Consider the following 19,177-nt stretch of genomic DNA (forward strand, 5'->3'; position numbering starts at 1 on the left):
CACACAACAGTCTTTGCAATTAAACAACAGGAAGTGGTAGCTAAGATACACTTGTGTGTTGTACTCCATCTATTTAATGATAAAGTTGTTAAAGAATGTGTGTTTTGCCTCTTTTACACGTCTGCTGTAAATTTACTTAACAAATATAAATAAAGCAGCTCCAGGTTGAAAGAGAAGTCTGGATTGTGTTCAATATTGAGATTGTTTGTAATGCCGGCCATACAAATTAAGATCTACTTAGTCTGGCGATGTCACCAAACAAGCAGATCTTTGCCACCTTCATAATGGGTCAAACTGGCTGATCTGATTGGCTGGCAGGCAAGCATCTAGATCATAATGGTCGCCAAATGAGTGGATCTTTCCTCTACATGCCCACCCTGAGGTAGATAATATGGATCATAATTGATGCCAATGCAGGGAGAGGGCCGCATCAACGCGTCAATGCACTCCTCGCCCGGATGGAAAAATCAAACCTGCTCAACGGAAATCTGGTCAAAAAAGAGCCTGTTGGTTGGCCCCATATATGGGCCAATTAGCTGCTGGCACAGTGCAGAAGGAACAAAGTGGCAGCTTTTTTTTCTTAGCCTGTGTATGGTCCCCTTAACAATTTACACAATACCTCAAGTAGCTAAAATTAAAATAAATGGGAGGTTAAGACCATGGATGATTTTCATTATTGCAAAATATTTCATATGAAATGTATCAGAACTCAATACAACAAAAAATATACAAATATCTATAAAAATCCAAAATATCCCATAATTGTAGGCCACATAAAACAGTAAAGTCTAGCAAGTAAGCAGTCTAACAATAAAACTATTTTAAATAATCACATAGAAATTAAAAGTTACATGTATAAATGCAGTATATTCATAGCAACCCTAATTAAAAACAGCTGGAACTCACCACGGTGCACATCCGGCATTCGCAAAAAGTGGCACAAAGCAGGGTGAAACACTGGCAAATGAGAACAAATGGATCAGTCAGGACTGGCCTGTTGGGCACTGGTAGTCTCTCCTCTCCCCCCTGCAACTTGTATCATCTTTGGTTCTGCCCCAAGATGTACAGACTTCTGTCTAACACAGTCCCCTTACTGTAACTTAGTTCATTTTTATATTAGATACTCTTCAGAACACTCACCTATTATACAGAATATGACCCCTCCAGCAAAATTCAAGTAATATTGCTCAAAGTGATCAACAGAACAAGAATTTAATGAATATTTTAACTTGCTGGCACTTATTTAGAATTGTGGGTACAAACTATGGGCTCCAAAGTGAGGTTGGCCTTGTAAAGTACATTAAGCACTTGTGACTAATTTGGTGGCAATACATACGATTTTTGCGGGACAGTCCCGATTTTAACAGCTCATCCCGCAGTCCCAGATTCTTACTGAAAAGTCCCTCATTTCCTTTTCATCTACTGCACTGAATGCCAAATAAAGATGCAACGTTTCTCAAACTTAATTAGATAAGTAGGCTTTTGGCAGACAGACCCAGAATACTCAACAATTGTAACTAATAAGAAAAACAGAAAACAGGAAGAAACAGGTCTAGAAAAACAGGTTTCTTGGGGGAACTGAGACTTGCAGCTTAAAGGGCAAGTTCACCTTTATTAGCAAAACTGTAATAACATATGAAACAAGACGCCAAAACCCCCAGAAATGTGTTCAAACTTTATACAACCTGACAAATTTTGTCAAATGTGATTGGTATTTAAGAGGTGTGGTCGCAAAAAGGGGTGCATCCCTCTTCAAATTTTCAAATGTTGGGAGGTATGGCAATGCACCTAATATGTTACAGACTGTAATGTAGGGGAGCCTGTAACTGCCAGGAGTAACCTTAGTAACTCTTAGAGGTAGCAGGAGAGCCCTGCCAACGCCAGTATTCACTGACACCCTTTTGGGGCCCCGACTTTCTGTGGAAGAGTTGACAGGGATCCTACACATGGCCAAATCCTAAGCATTTAAAGGGCACATAAGTGCACATCCATCTTTAGGCTAAGTGATGAATTTTGTCATCTATTTGTAAAAACATTTGGCAGGTTTAATTATGCTGGAATTCTGTAAAAAAAAAAAAAAAAAACCTGCACTTTGAAAAACATGGGAAATTGTGCAAATATGATAGTAAATGAGGCCCATTTTCTCTAAACAAAGCTTGCTTTTTGTATTGTGGCTTGAAGTAGGGATTTCATGGGATGCTTAAGCCTCCTAATGGTCAAGTTTGAATACTACAATCATTGTGGTTGTAATGGAAATATTGTTGGCTAGATATTGGAATTTGGTTTGCTTTGCTGCTACTCACAAAATGGAGAATTTATGGGCTTGGATTAAATAGCCTTATGGGCATTAACATGGACCTTTGCAGGTCAATGCCAATCACAATGCCTTTATGATCTGATGACAATATATTATCATGCTAGATCTGAAGATAAATGAAATAATTTTCCTACCACAGTGCGCCGGTGTGAGCAGATTTCTAGTGTCGCTTGTGCAGCATGCAGCTCCTTAATTTGTGCAGCCCTATGCCCGGGCCTTTGTGCCCTCGTCACAAATCCGGGCCTGAATACCATCTGATCTTTAGTATCCAGAAAATTCAGAATTTTAAATTATAATTATACAAATTGTGAAGAAAAATGCTTCACAGCTGGCAAAAGTGAGCCCTGAAAGACAGAAGAAGAAGGCAGTGTGGCGCTCCTATAGGTGTAATTCTTCTTCTTGCATAGGGTATAGAATGCATAGGTCCTTAGTAATATTGGGGGCCCCAGCAGTTAAGTTAGCATAAGAATAACTTTGCTTTAATTAGCCTGCTCAGTGTGTTTATGTAGACAAGGTTATTATTGGTTGTTGTTTTTAATGCTTCATATTTTTTTTAATATATATGTATATACTGTATATATATATATATATATTTTTTTTTTTTTTTTTTTTATTTTTTTTAAGGTTTATCAATTTTACTGTAGCACCTTATTGCATTAGAGGCATTTTTATTGCACTTTCTTTGCATCAGTCACTTTGTGGCATTAGCTGTTTGCTTTTCTGCAGTAGTCATCCTATGGAACTTAACTTTGATGTCACTTCCTGTGTACTTGCCTATTTTGGGTATAAATAAGTGATGGGGTTGCCTTGAGAAAGGTCCCGATGGGGACTGTAACGTAACGTAGGCTGCTCATGCTTTCTTAATACTATTGTTTTTTTGCAAATAAGTAAGTGTTGCCGGTCTTTTCTTTTGAGATATGTATATATATGTACAGCCGAAACGTCAGTTGTCGTGCTTCTACAATAAAATTTCTAAAATGGAATCCTAAGCCCTGAGTGAGTGGTACCTTTTTCCAGGAATAAATATATATATATAATCTATAGGACCTGCTATCCATAATGCTCGGGACCTGGGGCTTTCCGGATCAGGGGTCTGTAATTTGGATCTCAATTTAAATCCACTTAAAAATCATTAAAACATTAATTAAACCCAATAGGATTGTTTTGCCTCCAACAAGGATGAATTATATCTTAGTTGGGATAAGTACAAGGTACTATTTTATTATTGAGAAAAAGGAAATATTTTTTTTGTAAATTTGAACTATTTGATTAAAGCACAATCTATGGAAGATGGCCTTCCCATAATTCTGAGCTTTTTGGATTACGGCTTTCCAGATATCTGGAGATGTCTTATTATTACAGAGAAAAAGTGAATCATATGTAGAAATCAGAATTATTTGCTTAAAATGGGACATCTCATAATTCTGAGATTTCAAGATAAACCCTTTACAGGAAGACCATATTCGAATGAAATCAATCAAATTTTGAAATAATTTCCTTTTCCCTAAGTTCCCCAAAATATGAAAATAAATAAAATAAATAAATAGAAGAACACAGCTGTGGAAAGTTATGACAATACTGCAGTATTATATGTATATAGTACATACACCCATGGACAGGCCCTGCAGGTTTCTAAATTGTGTCAGATTAAAGCAATTTAGAAGAATTTTACTGAAAATAGAGAATAAGAAAATTCCTGAAATACTTCCAAAGCTGTTGGCCACTGCTGTGCATTTCAGTACACTTTAAGCAAGGAGCAGATGGGAGCAGATCTGCTTGTATGTGCATTTCAGCCTGGTGCGCCATTGCTCTTAGAGTGGGTAGTTCAGAATTCAAACAAGCAGTACGTTACAGTCACTAAGGGTTGATTCCAAGGAAACCCCAAACTACGGTACCGTAGCTGCCTTTTGCTTAAAATCATGAACATAGCTGAGATCAGTGATGAGGCCTTTAAGTCATTCCTGTGTGGTAGACTAATGCAAGCTATCAAACAAACTCTGTAGATTCCTACAGGAGGACGTCACACACCTAGAGGACACACAAAGGGACAACTCAACAAACCCCTCTCACAGTAAATACCAAGTGATGCAACAGACACAGCAAGCCCTGTTAGTTAAGCATGTAGAACTTACTAAGAAACAACTCTTATACACACAACAGAGGGTATTTGACCCTCACCAAATTCACCACTGGGACAACAGTGATTCCCAGACTACTAATGATGATGAAGGCAAAATTAGGGAACACCTCTTCAAGGGTTTAGAAAATGGAAAAATTACATAGTTCCCCAAAATACAAAAATAAATGTGAAACATGCACAGACCAAGCCAGTTTCTATGTTGCATAAGATTAAAACAATTTAGAAGAAAACCACTGAAAATAGTGAACATTTAGAAAATTCTTGAAATACTTCTACAGCTGGTGATGCATGTGAAATAATGGAAGGGTAGAAACCAGCAGGAGACAGGGGAGCAGCAATATTCCCAAGAACAATACCTGTACAAAAAGAATACAAGAAACATCCTCTAGGGAAGAGATACTCTCCATTTAACCAGCCTGGCTACAGCGAGTGAGCTGACAATTCTGTTAAAATAAACCAAGAAAAAAAAATTAAAGAACGGGAAGTTCAACTTGGTATTAGGGGTTTATAGATTTGTTCATTATTATTTTTTTCATATAAGATTTCTTTACATTTTTTTCCTTTTCTGGATTCATTTTAAGCAGGACCCTGTGGGAATGCCACAGAAGCCTGGTCCTAGAGCTATAAGATTTTAGGGGCAGCATGTCACCCAGCCACACCCGAATTCTTTCTGAAGCACTGGGGATGCATATGAGATTTGGTAGCTCTTTAAATCTCCTGCCACATCTCCTGGAGAAGTGGGTGAAGTTAGGTAGAACTGACTCAGTTCATGGTTAAAGAGAGGGTTTGACAACTGGGGCATGCGATTATTACGGTATTTTAAGGGTTGCCAGATGTCCTTATGAAGTTCTATTTTATCGGTTGAAATCGGCAAACGGTAGTGCATGGAATATATACAGTCAATTCGGGTTTTAAGCTGTGCTGTGAAGAGAAGTGGTGCCAACCAAATTGCAAGTTGCTGCGAGAATCTTTGTTGCTGTTGGGGCCAGTTGGGATCTCAGTATGAAAAATTTGGGATAACAAGAGGAAAAAGTGTGTAGCTAGAAGTTTTGCACCATGGAACAAGTCCACCATGAGTGTAGATAATCCCCCGTTTTGACAGCCTCGAAAGCAGGTGGATGGGAAGGTTTGTGAGAAGCTGTTTTTCTATACTGGAGTTGTATACCATCTGAACAGTAGCTTATATGCCAGTTATTTTATGCTTATGTAAGGAGAAACCTCCAAAAGCAGATTGCCAATTCTTATCCCAATTTGCTGGTACCACAGGAGACTTTAAGTCTGAATCTCAGTGTGTATATTTGGGAGATAAGTCCCAAGGCATATGTGGGAAACTTGCAACTGGATTCAAATAGTGAGCATTGAAGCTTTGAGCCTTGCGGGGAGTAGAATTAAGAGATTTGGATGTAGCAGAAATGTTCTGTTCGGGGAATATGGTAGTTTTCTTGGGAGAAATTCTAGAGATTTGAGGCCCCTAGGTGTGATTAAATCTGCAAGCTTATGTATATTATTTGGGACCACCAACAGAATGCAATTAAGGTGAGGCCTAAAGAGAAGTCAGGGTTACCAGCTAAGGGTTGGAGGTTGCTAGGATTAGGATTTTTTGGTTTCAGTCAGGACCAGAGTTTTAGGTGAAATAAAATGATAGGGTTGCGAATGTGATGTAGTTGTATTGCTCCTGGAGATGCTCATGAAACTTAGGTTTGTATGGGGGCAATTGTAGTATTTTCAAAATCTACCCAGTGTAGTCTGTCTGGCAGGGTATGCCACTGTGCTAGTTGGGCCAGTCTTGTAAATTTTATATGTAAGGAGATTTGTGACTTTCAGACCCCCTTGGTTATATAGGCAAAAGGGTAGTTTTGTTTATGTATTTTATTGTTCCAAATAAATTGCATTACTGCTCCTTGGAATGATATTTCTTTTGTGTCTATTGGAATTGGGAAAGCCCTAAAGAGGTATAATAATTTGGGTAAGATGATCATTGCAGGTCAGTGCAATCTGACCAAGCCAAGAAATATTTAGTTTGTTCCAGTCTAGCATCAGGATCTGGAAACATTTGCGCCTTCTATAATATTAATTAAGCATCTGATAGCATCCGTAGTTCACCAGCCAGTTATAAATCCTGAATGGTTGGGGTGGGTCAATTTAGGCATAAACTTGTTGAGTCTATTGCCTAATTTATTTGGAGAACAATATGACACCTAAAACAGAGATGGGGAGGTAGTTTTGGATGTTTGTTGTATCTTTATTTTGTTTTGTGCAGTGGGACAGATTTGCCTGGAGCATTTCTGAGGGGATGGAATGGCCTGCCATCATTAAAAAGGCTAGTTAGGTGTGGGATCAAAACCTCTTTACATTTCTTGTAGTGCATAGGGGGGGGGGGGTAAGCCATCAGGGGCAGGGGCTGTGTACAAATAAAACGCCAATTTTTCCATCCCAAGAAAAAAACACGCATGGCAATTAAAAAGTTAAATTAAATCTTTAAGTCACATTACAAAAGTAACCATAGTAAAGTCAGAGCCTTAGCTTTCTAAGTTCTGATAAGTGCATATTGGAAACACAATTTCAGAATAATTGCGGAACAGAAAACAAAACTCCCTATGACCTTTCAAGACTTTAGGGTATCGCCGCTACAACTACTTGGACTGCACACTTTACACTGTTATCTTTATCGCCTCCAACTAATGCACAGCATTAGCTGACAGTCATCATTTGCTGTACATTATGATTTGTAGATATTAATCCTCAGCTTTTGTCACAAGAGGCTTCTCTGGCCTTCCCTCTGCAGGCAGATGATGATGAAGAACTTTATGGTCCCAACCAACTGTCGTGAATTTGGAATGATCAAGGGGTGACCAGGCCACACCAGTAACAAAATCTCGATGAGAAAGGTCACGAAATCTACAAAGAAAGTGAAAGTGGAAATATAAATGATACAATTCCAGCAGTTTTCTAAGAACTGTCTTGCAATATACAATATATTATAAAGTTGCTTAGCATTCCATTTTATTAGGCAGATTTAAATTTGCATCAAATCACATCCCCTTGAAACAATTTCTTTAGAGAAGCTCACTTTCTTCTAGTTTACCTCTCTGCTACCACAAAGTGGCAACATAGTGGCTCAGTGGGCAGAACTGCTGCTTTGCAGTGCTTGGGCCCCAAGTTAAGAAGGGCACTGTCTGCAATAAGTTTGCATGTTTTCCCCATGTCTGTGAGACATACAGGCAAGTGGCTTCTGATTAAAAAAAAACAAAAAAACCTGTCCCTTCTGTGTGTGAAAGGGCCCGTAGACTGTAAGATCCACTGGAGCAAGGACTGATGTGAACAATGTCTAATCTCTGTAAAGAGCTACATGTGTCGGCAGCCTATAAATACCAGGTTATAAAAACCTTACTTATTTTCCTGATCTTACCCATCCCTACACACTGGAGTTCATTTAATAACAATAGGCAAATTTGCACTAGGAAGCAACCAATGTCAACCAATTAGAAACATTTGCTTTCACCTGTCATCTTCTTTGAGTTGCTCCAACAATACAATTTGTCTACTATTAATAAGTCCCACTTGTATGTCATAACCCTTCTCTTTAGGATGCTTGTTAATAATAAAGGAATTAAGAATCTTAGTCTTACGCTTCTGAAAAGTCGGAGTCATAGACTGCCACAGTACAATCTTCACTTATGGATGCCAAGTAGGGTGAACTAAAGAGAATGATATGCAAGAGATATTTAGGAACAGTATTCACAGCACATTTCAATTATTCAGATATTCGATATAGCTCTAAACATTACAGTAGAAGTTAACTAATTTTTGTTCAGCTTATACCATGGTTTAATAATCCAAGGCAAAGAATGCACACATGGCCAGGGCTGCCCCCAATAATCATGCTGAGCCATACTGTTAAATTAGTAGGGCACTGGTGCCCCTGATCTGCCCCAACCACTGCTCATTTACAAAAAATCCACCCCACAAAAAATCCATCCCACCCACAAGCTCTGGCCCTCCAAAGATCACAAGTTCAAGACTCTAGCAGCCCCTTCTGCTAAGTAGCCCCTGACTGGATTGCCCCCTGTACCCCTGATAGCAGCCCTGCATACTAAAAATAAGGAACATTATGGGCTAGTAATGTTCAGGATTGTGCAACTATGACAGCATAGTAGAGCACTTTTTAAACTTAAAATGCTAGTAGAATGATATGAAGATAGAAAGATCTCAATTGTGTTAAGGAATTAAAAAAAATGTAAAAATAATATACGGCCCTCTTCAGTATTCAGGGGCCTGATTAAAGTGCGCATATCATCACTATACTGTTCCCCCCCTGAGCCTGCACTTTTGTTGGAGGAAACAATAGTTTTTCTTGAAAATACAACCCCTGTTGCTAGGCCGCCTGCACAGGGAAGGAGCTCTTGGTGCAGGCAACTATGTTGCACATAATGAATGAATCTCGCCACTCGCTAGGTATGTGGCTGACATAGGAGCAGTGGATGCAACTCACTCTCCTACATCACAGGCATGCGTATAATAAACGAGTTGTGGCACTAACTTATTATGTGCTGCACATAATTGGAGTTCCCTCTTGGTATGGGTAGCCTAGCGCTGGCAGGGGCTTTTTCTTATCTTTTTCTTTCAAGAAAAAATATTGCTTCCCCTAACCGAGTGCAGGTTCTATTAGCCTGCACCTCTGGTTGGGGTTACAACATGGGAGTGACAGGTGCCCTTTGAAGATCCTGAAATCGTGTATGTTCTTCTTCATTAGGCTACGCTCACAAAAAGTCAATGGATTTATCAATGAATGTTACTAAAGAGTAACAAAAAGCAGGAAAACCCATAATGGTCATATCCAGGTTGGAATAGCATTCAAAATTGGCCCTGACATTTCAAGTAAACCCAATAAATAGTGACGGTCTATGATATCTTGCAGCAGCCCCGGTCAGTCTAGGTCTGATGATAACTGGATGTAAGCATTTTTTTTCTGTATTTCAGATATCAAGGGACCATCAAAGCTCCTAGTACCAACACTGCATGACATTGATAGAACAAACATAAAAAAAGATGGTACCTGTGATATGAGTATGCCAGCCCTGTGATGCTCTGGGAGTGCACAGATGATTTTTGAACAGAGTCTAAATTTTTCAGATTTACCAAGTATACATTCCCAATTTCATCACCTATCAGGAAACAAATGAGCCATTTTAAATTGGTACAGATATAATTACTTGAAAGAACTAAGTGTTTGAGATGCATTGCAATCTGGTATAACGTACCGCAAGCAAAAGTATCGTCCTTTTCCGGATGCCACGTAACAGAGGTAGGTATGGTGTCTGGGGTACAAAAGTCTGAAAAACATAATGACAAAAGATATGCTTTGTTATCTTAAGCAATCTGGATAAATTAAAGGGGGAACTATCATGAAAATGTATATGAGCTACATCTCACAGAAGAAACTTAAATATTATCAATTAAAAATTATGTACTGGTTCTGAAATAATATAAGAAGTTACTCTTCATTTTTATGCTCTCAGCAATGTTCCCCTTTATTCTCTCTACGTGCAGGAGTCACATTTTGATAAGCAGTTAGGTCTAAAGCTGGCCGTACATCTGCTCATAGGCAAAATTGCCAAACAAGCGGATCTCTTTATGATATTCCAACCTTCAGGTGGGCAATATGGGATTAATCCAACCATTTGGCCCAAGGACAAATGACTGCATCACATTGATGGGATTCAGGAAATTGGGATGAGGACCACATCAACAAGCCAATATACTCTCTGTCCTGACAGGATTATTAAGCCTGCACTTTGAACATAAGGCCAATTTTCGGCTAGTTGTCGGACAGGTAGGCCTTTTTAAGGGGGCCCATATATGGACAGATAAACTGCTGATTAAGGGTGAAGACACATGGAGCTACTAATAAGGGCTGTGACAGACAGGGAGATTAGTTGCCGCACGACAAATCTCCCTTGTCGCGGGCAACTAATCTCCCTGAAATGTCATCCCACCGGCGAGAACGTAAATCACCGGTGGGGTGGCATATGCAGTGTGGCGATTTGCAGAAGTCGCGGAAGTTTCCTGTCAAGGCAACTTCCGCAACTTCAACAAATCGCAGCGCTGCGTATGCCATCCCACCGGTGATTTACATTCACGCCGGTGGGATAGCATTTCGAGGAGATTTGACGCGCGTGGCGAATAGTCTCCCCGTCTGTCACAGCCCTAACAGCTACTTGTCGTGGCTACTAAAATAGACAATGCTGATCATTGACTGATAATTGTCTCTACGAGTGTTTTAGCAGAGGTAAATCTCAGTATTGTCTATGGCAGGGTATTTTCTGAGGTTTAGTAGCCATGAAAAAGTAGCTGCTACTAGTAGCTCCATCTACAGCTTTTGTAGAGATAAAACTCCTTTAGAAGAACAGACTCAAACACAGATTTTGCATTCAAAAAGATAGTGTTTGTGTTGGAGTCAGTAACTTTCAAAGGGAGCTCTAAAACTTCTTCTAGGCAAAAAGAACCCCTCTCCCCCAACAACGACTAGGACATATTTACTAATAAATTCATAAAGTTAATATTAATGATCACAACTCACCAATTCGAGTAGCAGGCTTAGGCTTTCTGGTATCCCATAGTAAAATCTTTCCATCCTATCGAAAAAACATAAAATGAGATTTGGAACGTAAAGTAGAACTTTCAATTCATTACAGTATTGAGCTGATTGTAGAGAGCCCTGATCTTGGTTGGTGAAGGATGTATTGCAGGGATATATAAGATGACTTAACATTCATTTAAATATCAACCTTGATTACAACTTTGTGCAGTTTCAGATTTCAGGATTATGCCATTTTACATTTGGATATAGTGATTGTATGGCTGAATTTTGCTGTTCCCATAAGGCTAATTTTATCAAGGCAGCTGCTGAAAATTGTAATAGCTTCTGCCCATATGTTTTAATAAAATCTAATAATGATAATACTGGAATAAGTCTGCTTGTCATTCACAATTGATATTGTGCCTTCTTCTTACCTGAAATAATCTGGGTTGCTTTCCCCTTTAAAAATGCCCCATTTTAGCAATTTTAAAGGGGAAGTATTTCCTCCTATATAATCAACTTAAAGACAGAGTGTAAAACATACTGAAGGGGCCCTGTATCAGGTTTAGCTAAACAAAAATAGTTGGCATGGGTTTGCACTCTGCAAACATTTTGCTGATTATATGCTCATAAACTGCCAGCCTTGAATGTATTATCCCACGTATAATGTAAATGATGGCATTTTTCAGGGTACAATCCTGAAGACAGTATCATCATTAACAACTAGATCAAATTTGTGACAAGAGACCAGAAAAGTCTTTTCTAAACACACAGGCATAAGAATTAGGATTTAGTTAAAGGAGAAGGAAAGGCAAATAAGGAGTTAATCTCAAGCTGCAGGCATACCTTCAGTTCTCTCAATAGTGCCCTTAAGTCTCCCCATATTTCTCCCGTTTAGATGATCAGAAGCCAAACAGGAAGAAAAAAAAGCTGAGCTGTGTAAAGAAAGTTCCCATATTGCCTCGCTCCTGCACTCAGACCCAGACAAGTGTACATGCTCAGTTAGTTAGACTATGAGGAAGCTTCCTGCTGAATGGCTCAGATCCTGAGGGAGGGGGGAGAGAGGAGAGAGCTGCGTGTCTCTGGCAGAGGAAACCAGACACAACAAATCTTTTGACAGAGAACTCAGAGCAGCATTTCTGTAAATGCTTATGGCTGTATCTAGACCTTTCTGATAAAGCTTACTTAGTTTTTACCTTTCAGTCTCCTTTAAGCACTACCAGCCATTTGATGCTGCATTGATACCAATGCTCTGATAATTGGTAACAAGGTGAATGTGGTTTGTGTGCCTCTGTGTATATAATTGTTTATTATTTATGTATTATTTTGGTCTAAATTATCTTTTAGACTTTTAAAAACCTGTTAATTTTGTTCTTGACTTTGCCCTAAGCAAGATTTTCTCAGTACCAACTATTAATGCTAAAATGTTAAGAAAAGCAATGCTTACCTCTCCACAAGATAAAAATATTGCTTCTTTTCCAGGACAAGCTGCTACACAGTTTACTTCACTGGAATGTGCTGGGGAATTTACAGTAATGAAAAAAGGCAACAACACTTTGCATATACAAAGGCAAAAAACACCACCTCTAGGCCTGGTTGCAGACGATCATTCAGTAAAGTAATTCATGCAAACTAAACCCATGTTAAAATATTAACAATGAAACAAAGGAATCGGCATGCTCAAAATATGGAGAGCTCCAAAACCTTTTTTTATATAGTAAGACACAGAGCCCATTTTACTAAAAGTATTTAAAGTCCACACACACAAGGACAAGACTTGGTCTCCTACACCACTTCTAGAGCAAGGGGAGCCTTGAATTTACAAGGTTACCCTTCTGCAGTGTGCAGTGAAGTTCACTGCACCCTGTATCTGAATCACAATAGATGGTAAAAGGGCTTAGGCACCACAATACTAAAGCATAATGCTACAGTATTGTGGTGCCCTTGTCAGGCCCTATGTCCTTAAAAATATCCCATGAGTATCTGAGCCTACTGTTTAACTTGCAGCAAATAAACTGAGTTGTGACTAAATTAAATGAACTTACCAATGTATGAATTCAGAAGAGTTTTTTGGGTAAGGTCCCAGACTTTAACACTAAAATAATACAAAAATAATATTGAATTTTGCCAGCAGTTTTATATAAAAGCAAACCAACACTAGAAAAAAAGGACAAATTACCTGAAGTCTTTGCCTCCACTTACAGCCTGTGTCCCATCAGAAAAAACACTCAAGCTTTTTACAATGTCATCATGCTCATATTTAGTGAATTTATTGACCAGCAAGGACTCTTTCTCCAAAATTTCCCATAGTTCCACAGCACCTAATAAAGGTTTATAATAAGAATTTGTACTTTTCGGATTAAATATGTTTTAGATATTAAACAACAAGAGTGAAAAAATCCCCAAACAAAAATAATCAGCTGGTAAAATGCAAATAAATCCTTTTGATCTTAGAACACCGATTTTCAGTATTATGAGACGAAAGATGGCTATACACACACAATATTATTGTACGAAACATAGTTTTGCACGATAATTGGCACACATATGGCAGGAGATGAGGTGACTGATATCGGCAAAGGCCTTGGATATTGGTCGTCTAGTCGATCAGGCAGGACAGAAAATTTTGGTCAGGTGCCTCTGAAGGAGGCCAAGTACTGGCAAACATTTAGTGCTGAATCATCAGATAGCGGTAGGATCATTTTGTTTCTACTTGCAAATCCGACGATTCAGCTCTGAGTGTACAAAAACTTTCTTTCCTGGGACCATAATGTGTATGGTCACCATTAATGGACAAGAAAATCTGATTTCACTTGGTGGGGGGGTGAGTATTAATATAGGGCACAGCAAACCTTATCTGTAGCTCCCAGGCATCCCTCTCTAGACTACAAGTTTTCTAATTTTAATATACTGTGCATTCACTAGCCTAAAGTCTGCACGAGTGATGCTCAAGAACTACAGGTAAGTGCTGCTTAACATTTTGGTAAACATCAGTGAATTTGGCTTTCCTTGAACATAATGCACCCCTCTGAGGCCAAATTACCCAATTAAATCCCACCCTAATTGATTTTTTATTTGCACCTCCTATGGACTGCATTAGAACAGAAGGAAAGGTTAAATCATGAGGGCTGCCAAACATTTGGAACCCCCTAGTGATTATAATAATTTGCCTAATACCCTGGACCAGTGCTATGATCAGCAAAAAACAGCACCGACCCAGGGTACTTTTCAGCAAGCACCCACTGTTTATGAATGACTACCCTAATGTTTGCAGTTTCTGGCAGCTCAGCCATGGCCTCATGGACCCACTAACTGTATAACTACAAGTTCTTGTTTAATTATGAAAAACAAAAAAGGGGTGAAACCTATTATACGCAGTAATAAATAACCTACCACCAATACATTAAAATAAGGCAAACCTACTCAATTCAGGCACTAGGATGCAAATATGAGCAAATATTTTACATCCTCAAATATACAATGATAAGTCTAACCAGGACTGCTTTACACTGGCCTATGTTGAACTGAGTCAGTAGCTCATAGGTTCTTGTATAGAGCAAACCAACAGTCTGCCAATATTTGGAAGCATGTCAAGCAAGGAGGCTATCAGCTCATTAATAAGGCCCACCCCAGAAAGCACAAGGCCAGATGTTGACATTTGTTGTAGTTGTGGTAGAAAGGTTACTGCAACCTGCAATCCAACTTTAAAATGTACGTACCTGAATCTGATGCCACAAGGATTCCTTTTTCTGACACCCAAGCAACATCTGTCACACCAGCTTCAGTCTGGACTCCAGCTGTGCACAGACTCTCATTAGGAGCCGAGTCGGGGTCTTTAAATACCCATATGGAACCACCCCATGTGCGGCTACTGAGGCTAGAGGCTGCCAGAAGCAGAGCTCCATCTATTAAAAACATAAGCAAAAGGGGACTAAGCAATCATTGTCAAAACCACCACCAAACAGAAAAAATACCAAATGATACATAAACATAATTTTTTTTTTTTTTTTAATAGTCCCTGTATTTTATGAACAACTGCTTCTCAATAAAGGGAATTTATAAAAGTTTATATGCCCAGGAGTATTTTAAAAGTTAAGCACCTTAATCTTTAGTCCCCCTTCTGATCTAGCTCTTTTCTGCGTAGGCTTGTGTTACATGGTTCTCTCAACATCTCTAAGGCATGCAGGAAAGATTTCAATTGTTGGTTTGAGATTGATGGAACACCAAGGAAACCCATAAGAGTGTCAGAGTCACAGACCGTGCAAACTGTAGTGTACATCAGTGTAAATTCTATTATGCTTTTGTTTGCCTATAAGGTATGTTGCGTTGTCAACTTATTGGTGCGTGCACAGGGCCTTTCCAAGACCCTGTCTAGTATATGGGCAAAAACTGCCCAGATATCCTTAGAGTAGTTTGGAATATCCTGACAGACACAGACCACCTCTGTGTACTAATACCTCGCTCTTCTGTCAGGTCTCCATAAACTCTTGGTATGATCTATATTTCTGTGTACAAACAATGGCTGTTTAGAACTTTAATATGCAAACAACATTAAATGCATTTTATGCCAAGTGTTGATATCTGGTTGCATCTAGCAGCGGCTAAAGAACACAACATAGGCTACAGTGACCAAACATAGGAGACAAAAGCAGGAGACTTTGTACAATATAGTAGTTTGTTGAACCAAAACATCTCACAGGGGATTGGCTTGATATTCAATAGGAAATCATAAAAATACTATCAGCTGAGGACGCTGTTGGTCCCTTTACTGGTGTGCAAATGCTGCTGATATAACATGATCTGATCATAGGTTAACGGGCCATTAGACCAATGCCATACCAGACAGATTCTTGGCCTATGGATAAAAGCACTATGCTCTTAACAGCTTTCTGATTTCTGTGTCAGCACAGTTGGCGGAACATGTAGGATTTCATCAAGGAAATGCTTGAGTATGCATTTTGGCACCGAAATCCGTTCAGAGTTCTTGCATCCAGGCCAACGCAGTGGCTCCAGACACCGGTACATCAGAAAGCTGTTAGGAATGTAGGAGCAGAATCTATTGGTGTAGCAACAGCCTTAGGTATACACAATCTGGGTATTAAAAGCAGAATTTGCCCTTCTTTTCTCTGCAGCCTGGACTGGGATTCAAAATAGGCCCTGACATTTAAGTGCACAGCAGCCCAATAAATAGTGACTGTAAGGCATCCTCTAGCACAGTGCTGTCCAACTGGCGGCCCGCGACCCCCCTCTGTGTGGCCCCCCACCTGTCTGGCTGCTTTGATGGCTTACCTTTGTGTAAGCTTTAAATGGTATCAGTACTAAGATTAACTGCCCCCCTGCATGGTTCTCACCTCAGATTCAGGCTGTAATCCTCCTGTATTGTTTAAAAATGTAATCCCCTGTGTTGTTCACACCTTTTAATACCTGCATTGTTCAACCCCTGCAGTGTTCACACCTCAGACTCAGGCTGTAATCACCCCCATTGTTCCCCTGTTCACACCTCAGACATAGGTACTGTAGGTACCCATGTAGGTACTGCCTGGAATATGCTGCCTGTGTGGCACACACAGGGAGCATAGGGTAGGCAGAGCATGGCACACACAGGCAGCTAAGGGCAGGCAGAGTATGGCACACACAGCCAGCATAGGGCAGGTAAAGTATGGCACACACAGGCAGCATAGGGCAGGTAGAGTATGGCACACACAGGCAGCATAGGGCAGGGAGGGTATGGCACACACAGGAAGGGTAGGGCAGGGAGGGTATGGCACACACAGGAAGGGTAGGGCAGGCAGAGCATGGCACACACAGGCAGCTAAGGGCAGGCAGAGCATGGCACACACAGGCAGCTAAGGGCAGGTAGAGTATGGCACACACAGGCAGCAACCTGTCAGAGGTTTGTTGTGGGAGTTAGCAGTTGGAAATAGCCATTAAATGGTCCCTAAGGTGTACTTAGGTGTACTGGGGGTTGCTGTGCTATCCACAGGAGAGGAGGAGGCATATGGATTTAAGGGTATATCTTAATATGACATAACATAATTCTTTCACATATGAATGATGGTTGATATCCCCACAGTAAGGACCAAGCATTTGGGATTTTGCTTTGCTACCACCATTGTGATAAAATAGGTGTGGTTTGAAGTGGGTGTGGTTTCAAAACGGGGAGTGGTCAAAACTGGTTTCCATTAGTGGCCCTCCACCATGTATGCTAGAGAAATTCCGGCCCTCGGCACCGCAGAAGTTGGACAGCACTGCTCTAGCAGTCCCTCTGACATATGTCATAATCCACAGATTTCTAGTCTTGGCCTGAGCAGAGGACAGCTGACTAATAGACATGTAAAGAAGCAGCCAAGGCATGGAAGGGAACTAGCATTTTACCTGCAGGCGAGCAGGCTACTTCTATATTGTTTCAACTGTTGAAACCAGCAGCGCAGCAAAAGATAAACATATTGCTTTAGAAATATCACTGAAGTGCTATTTCACATTAATGTAACTAAGTATTTTATACAATGTCCTATTTCTTGCAACTTTAGATTGTAAGCTCTCACAAGCAGTGCCCTCTCCATACTGTCTCCTCACAATATGTAATTATAACTACACATCATTTCTCAGGAAATATTTGTCAGGAGACTATGGCAGAATATAAATAATAGCTCTCCCATTGGTCTTATTTTTTTTTTTATCCCTCTGCCCATTTCATACTTTCAAATGGGGGTTACTGTCTATGGCAGCAAAAAAAAAAAAAAAAACTACTACTCAGTGAGGCTACAATCTTATTGTTACTGTTAGATTGTATTACTTATCTTTCTATTCAGGCCCTTGCCTATGCATCATCCAGTTTCTCATTCAAACCACTGCCTGGTTGCTAGGGTAAACTGGACTCTAGCAACCATATAGCAGTTGAAGTTAAAACTAATAAGTCGCAGAACAAAACGTTAGATAAACCACTACATTCAAAAGAAAATGAATATAATTTGCAAATTAACTCAGCACACCACCATATGTATCATACTAAAAGTTAATTTAAGGGTAATGTATACATTGAAAAATTGCTTAGAATGGCATTTACTTTCAATACCTGACGCACTTGGGTTGAAGCACCCCTATATATAGGAAATAAATGGCAGTAAGCAGTTAGGGCCATGCCTGGCTTTTGATACAATCAGTGTGGGACTGGCCCACCAGGATACCAGGAACACTCCAGGTGGGCCCTCTTATTTCTGACTATTTAGCCAATTGCATGGTCATTCCCTATTTCTATATGGGAAAAAGAGAAGGAAGGATAGAGAAAAGAGACTTGGATAATGAAGAGGTTGAGTGAGGACAGGAGGATTAATAGTTTAGAAGGTGGATGTATGGTCCAAGGTTTTGTGGTGGGCGCCTGGCATCTCAGTCCAACACTGAATACAATAGCGTTTTTTCAACACTCGCCTCACACTAGAACGTCCATGTGAAATGCTGCGCTCCTCCTGCTGCACCTAAACTAAAACTGCCATAACCCCCCAAAGGGTGGTCAGTTTGTTACGTTACTCGCTTCCCCTCCACAAGTGCATGGTGCTGTGTTTACTCTCACCTCTCCGGTACCTCACCGCTCCGATCTGAACCTCCATGCATGCCGGTGCCGTGACCGGGCTGCCCCACGGACTTCCCTTACTCATTTCTACTACACGTGCACTGGAACGCAATCTCCCGGCCTATTCCACACTACCCGGCTGTCATTGCGCACACTGGCTCCGCCCCTCCGCCGCAACGCTAATCTCACCCCTGCCCTTGAACTCCATAGGGAGGAAAGAGACCAAACCACAATGAAAACTACCATAAATGAGCGTAGATTGCATTTTATTTCTTATTTAAATAAGCATAATTCATATTTATGCGTTGTATTAAATGCGTAATTTAGTATGGGGTGCATGCCTATAGAAAGATGAACTAAAAGGAAACAAGCAACGAAAATAAATGAACATCCAAATATAATTAAATTGTCGTATCTGTTAAATAGTCCGCAAAAACGTGCAGGCTGAATATTAAGACTGTTAGCGTTCCTATTTTGCCATCAGGTAAAATGGCGGCGGTAGTTCAGTGACGTCACCCCGGCCAGGAAAAGGCGTGCTCTACGCCATCTTGTTTCCTAAGCACTGTCAGG

At 40.1% G+C, this 19,177-nt stretch overlaps 1 protein-coding gene across 1 annotated transcript; it reads right to left on the reverse strand.

Moving 5' to 3' along the window:
* Window positions 1–6,914: 6,914 nt before the first annotated feature.
* On the reverse strand, window positions 6,915–18,747 carry wdr77 (WD repeat domain 77). The gene is given in 10 exon segments (NM_001126537.1): window positions 6,915–7,355; window positions 8,087–8,155; window positions 9,514–9,622; window positions 9,719–9,790; window positions 11,038–11,092; window positions 12,485–12,555; window positions 13,083–13,132; window positions 13,217–13,358; window positions 14,757–14,942; window positions 18,608–18,747. Coding segments are annotated over 10 exon segments (1,002 nt in total). The 5' UTR covers window positions 18,693–18,747; the 3' UTR covers window positions 6,915–7,192.
* Window positions 18,748–19,177: the final 430 nt, after the last annotated feature.

This window comes from Xenopus tropicalis, chromosome 2 (genome assembly GCF_000004195.4).
Source record: "Xenopus tropicalis strain Nigerian chromosome 2, UCB_Xtro_10.0, whole genome shotgun sequence".
Taxonomy (NCBI): Eukaryota; Metazoa; Chordata; class Amphibia; order Anura; family Pipidae; genus Xenopus; species Xenopus tropicalis.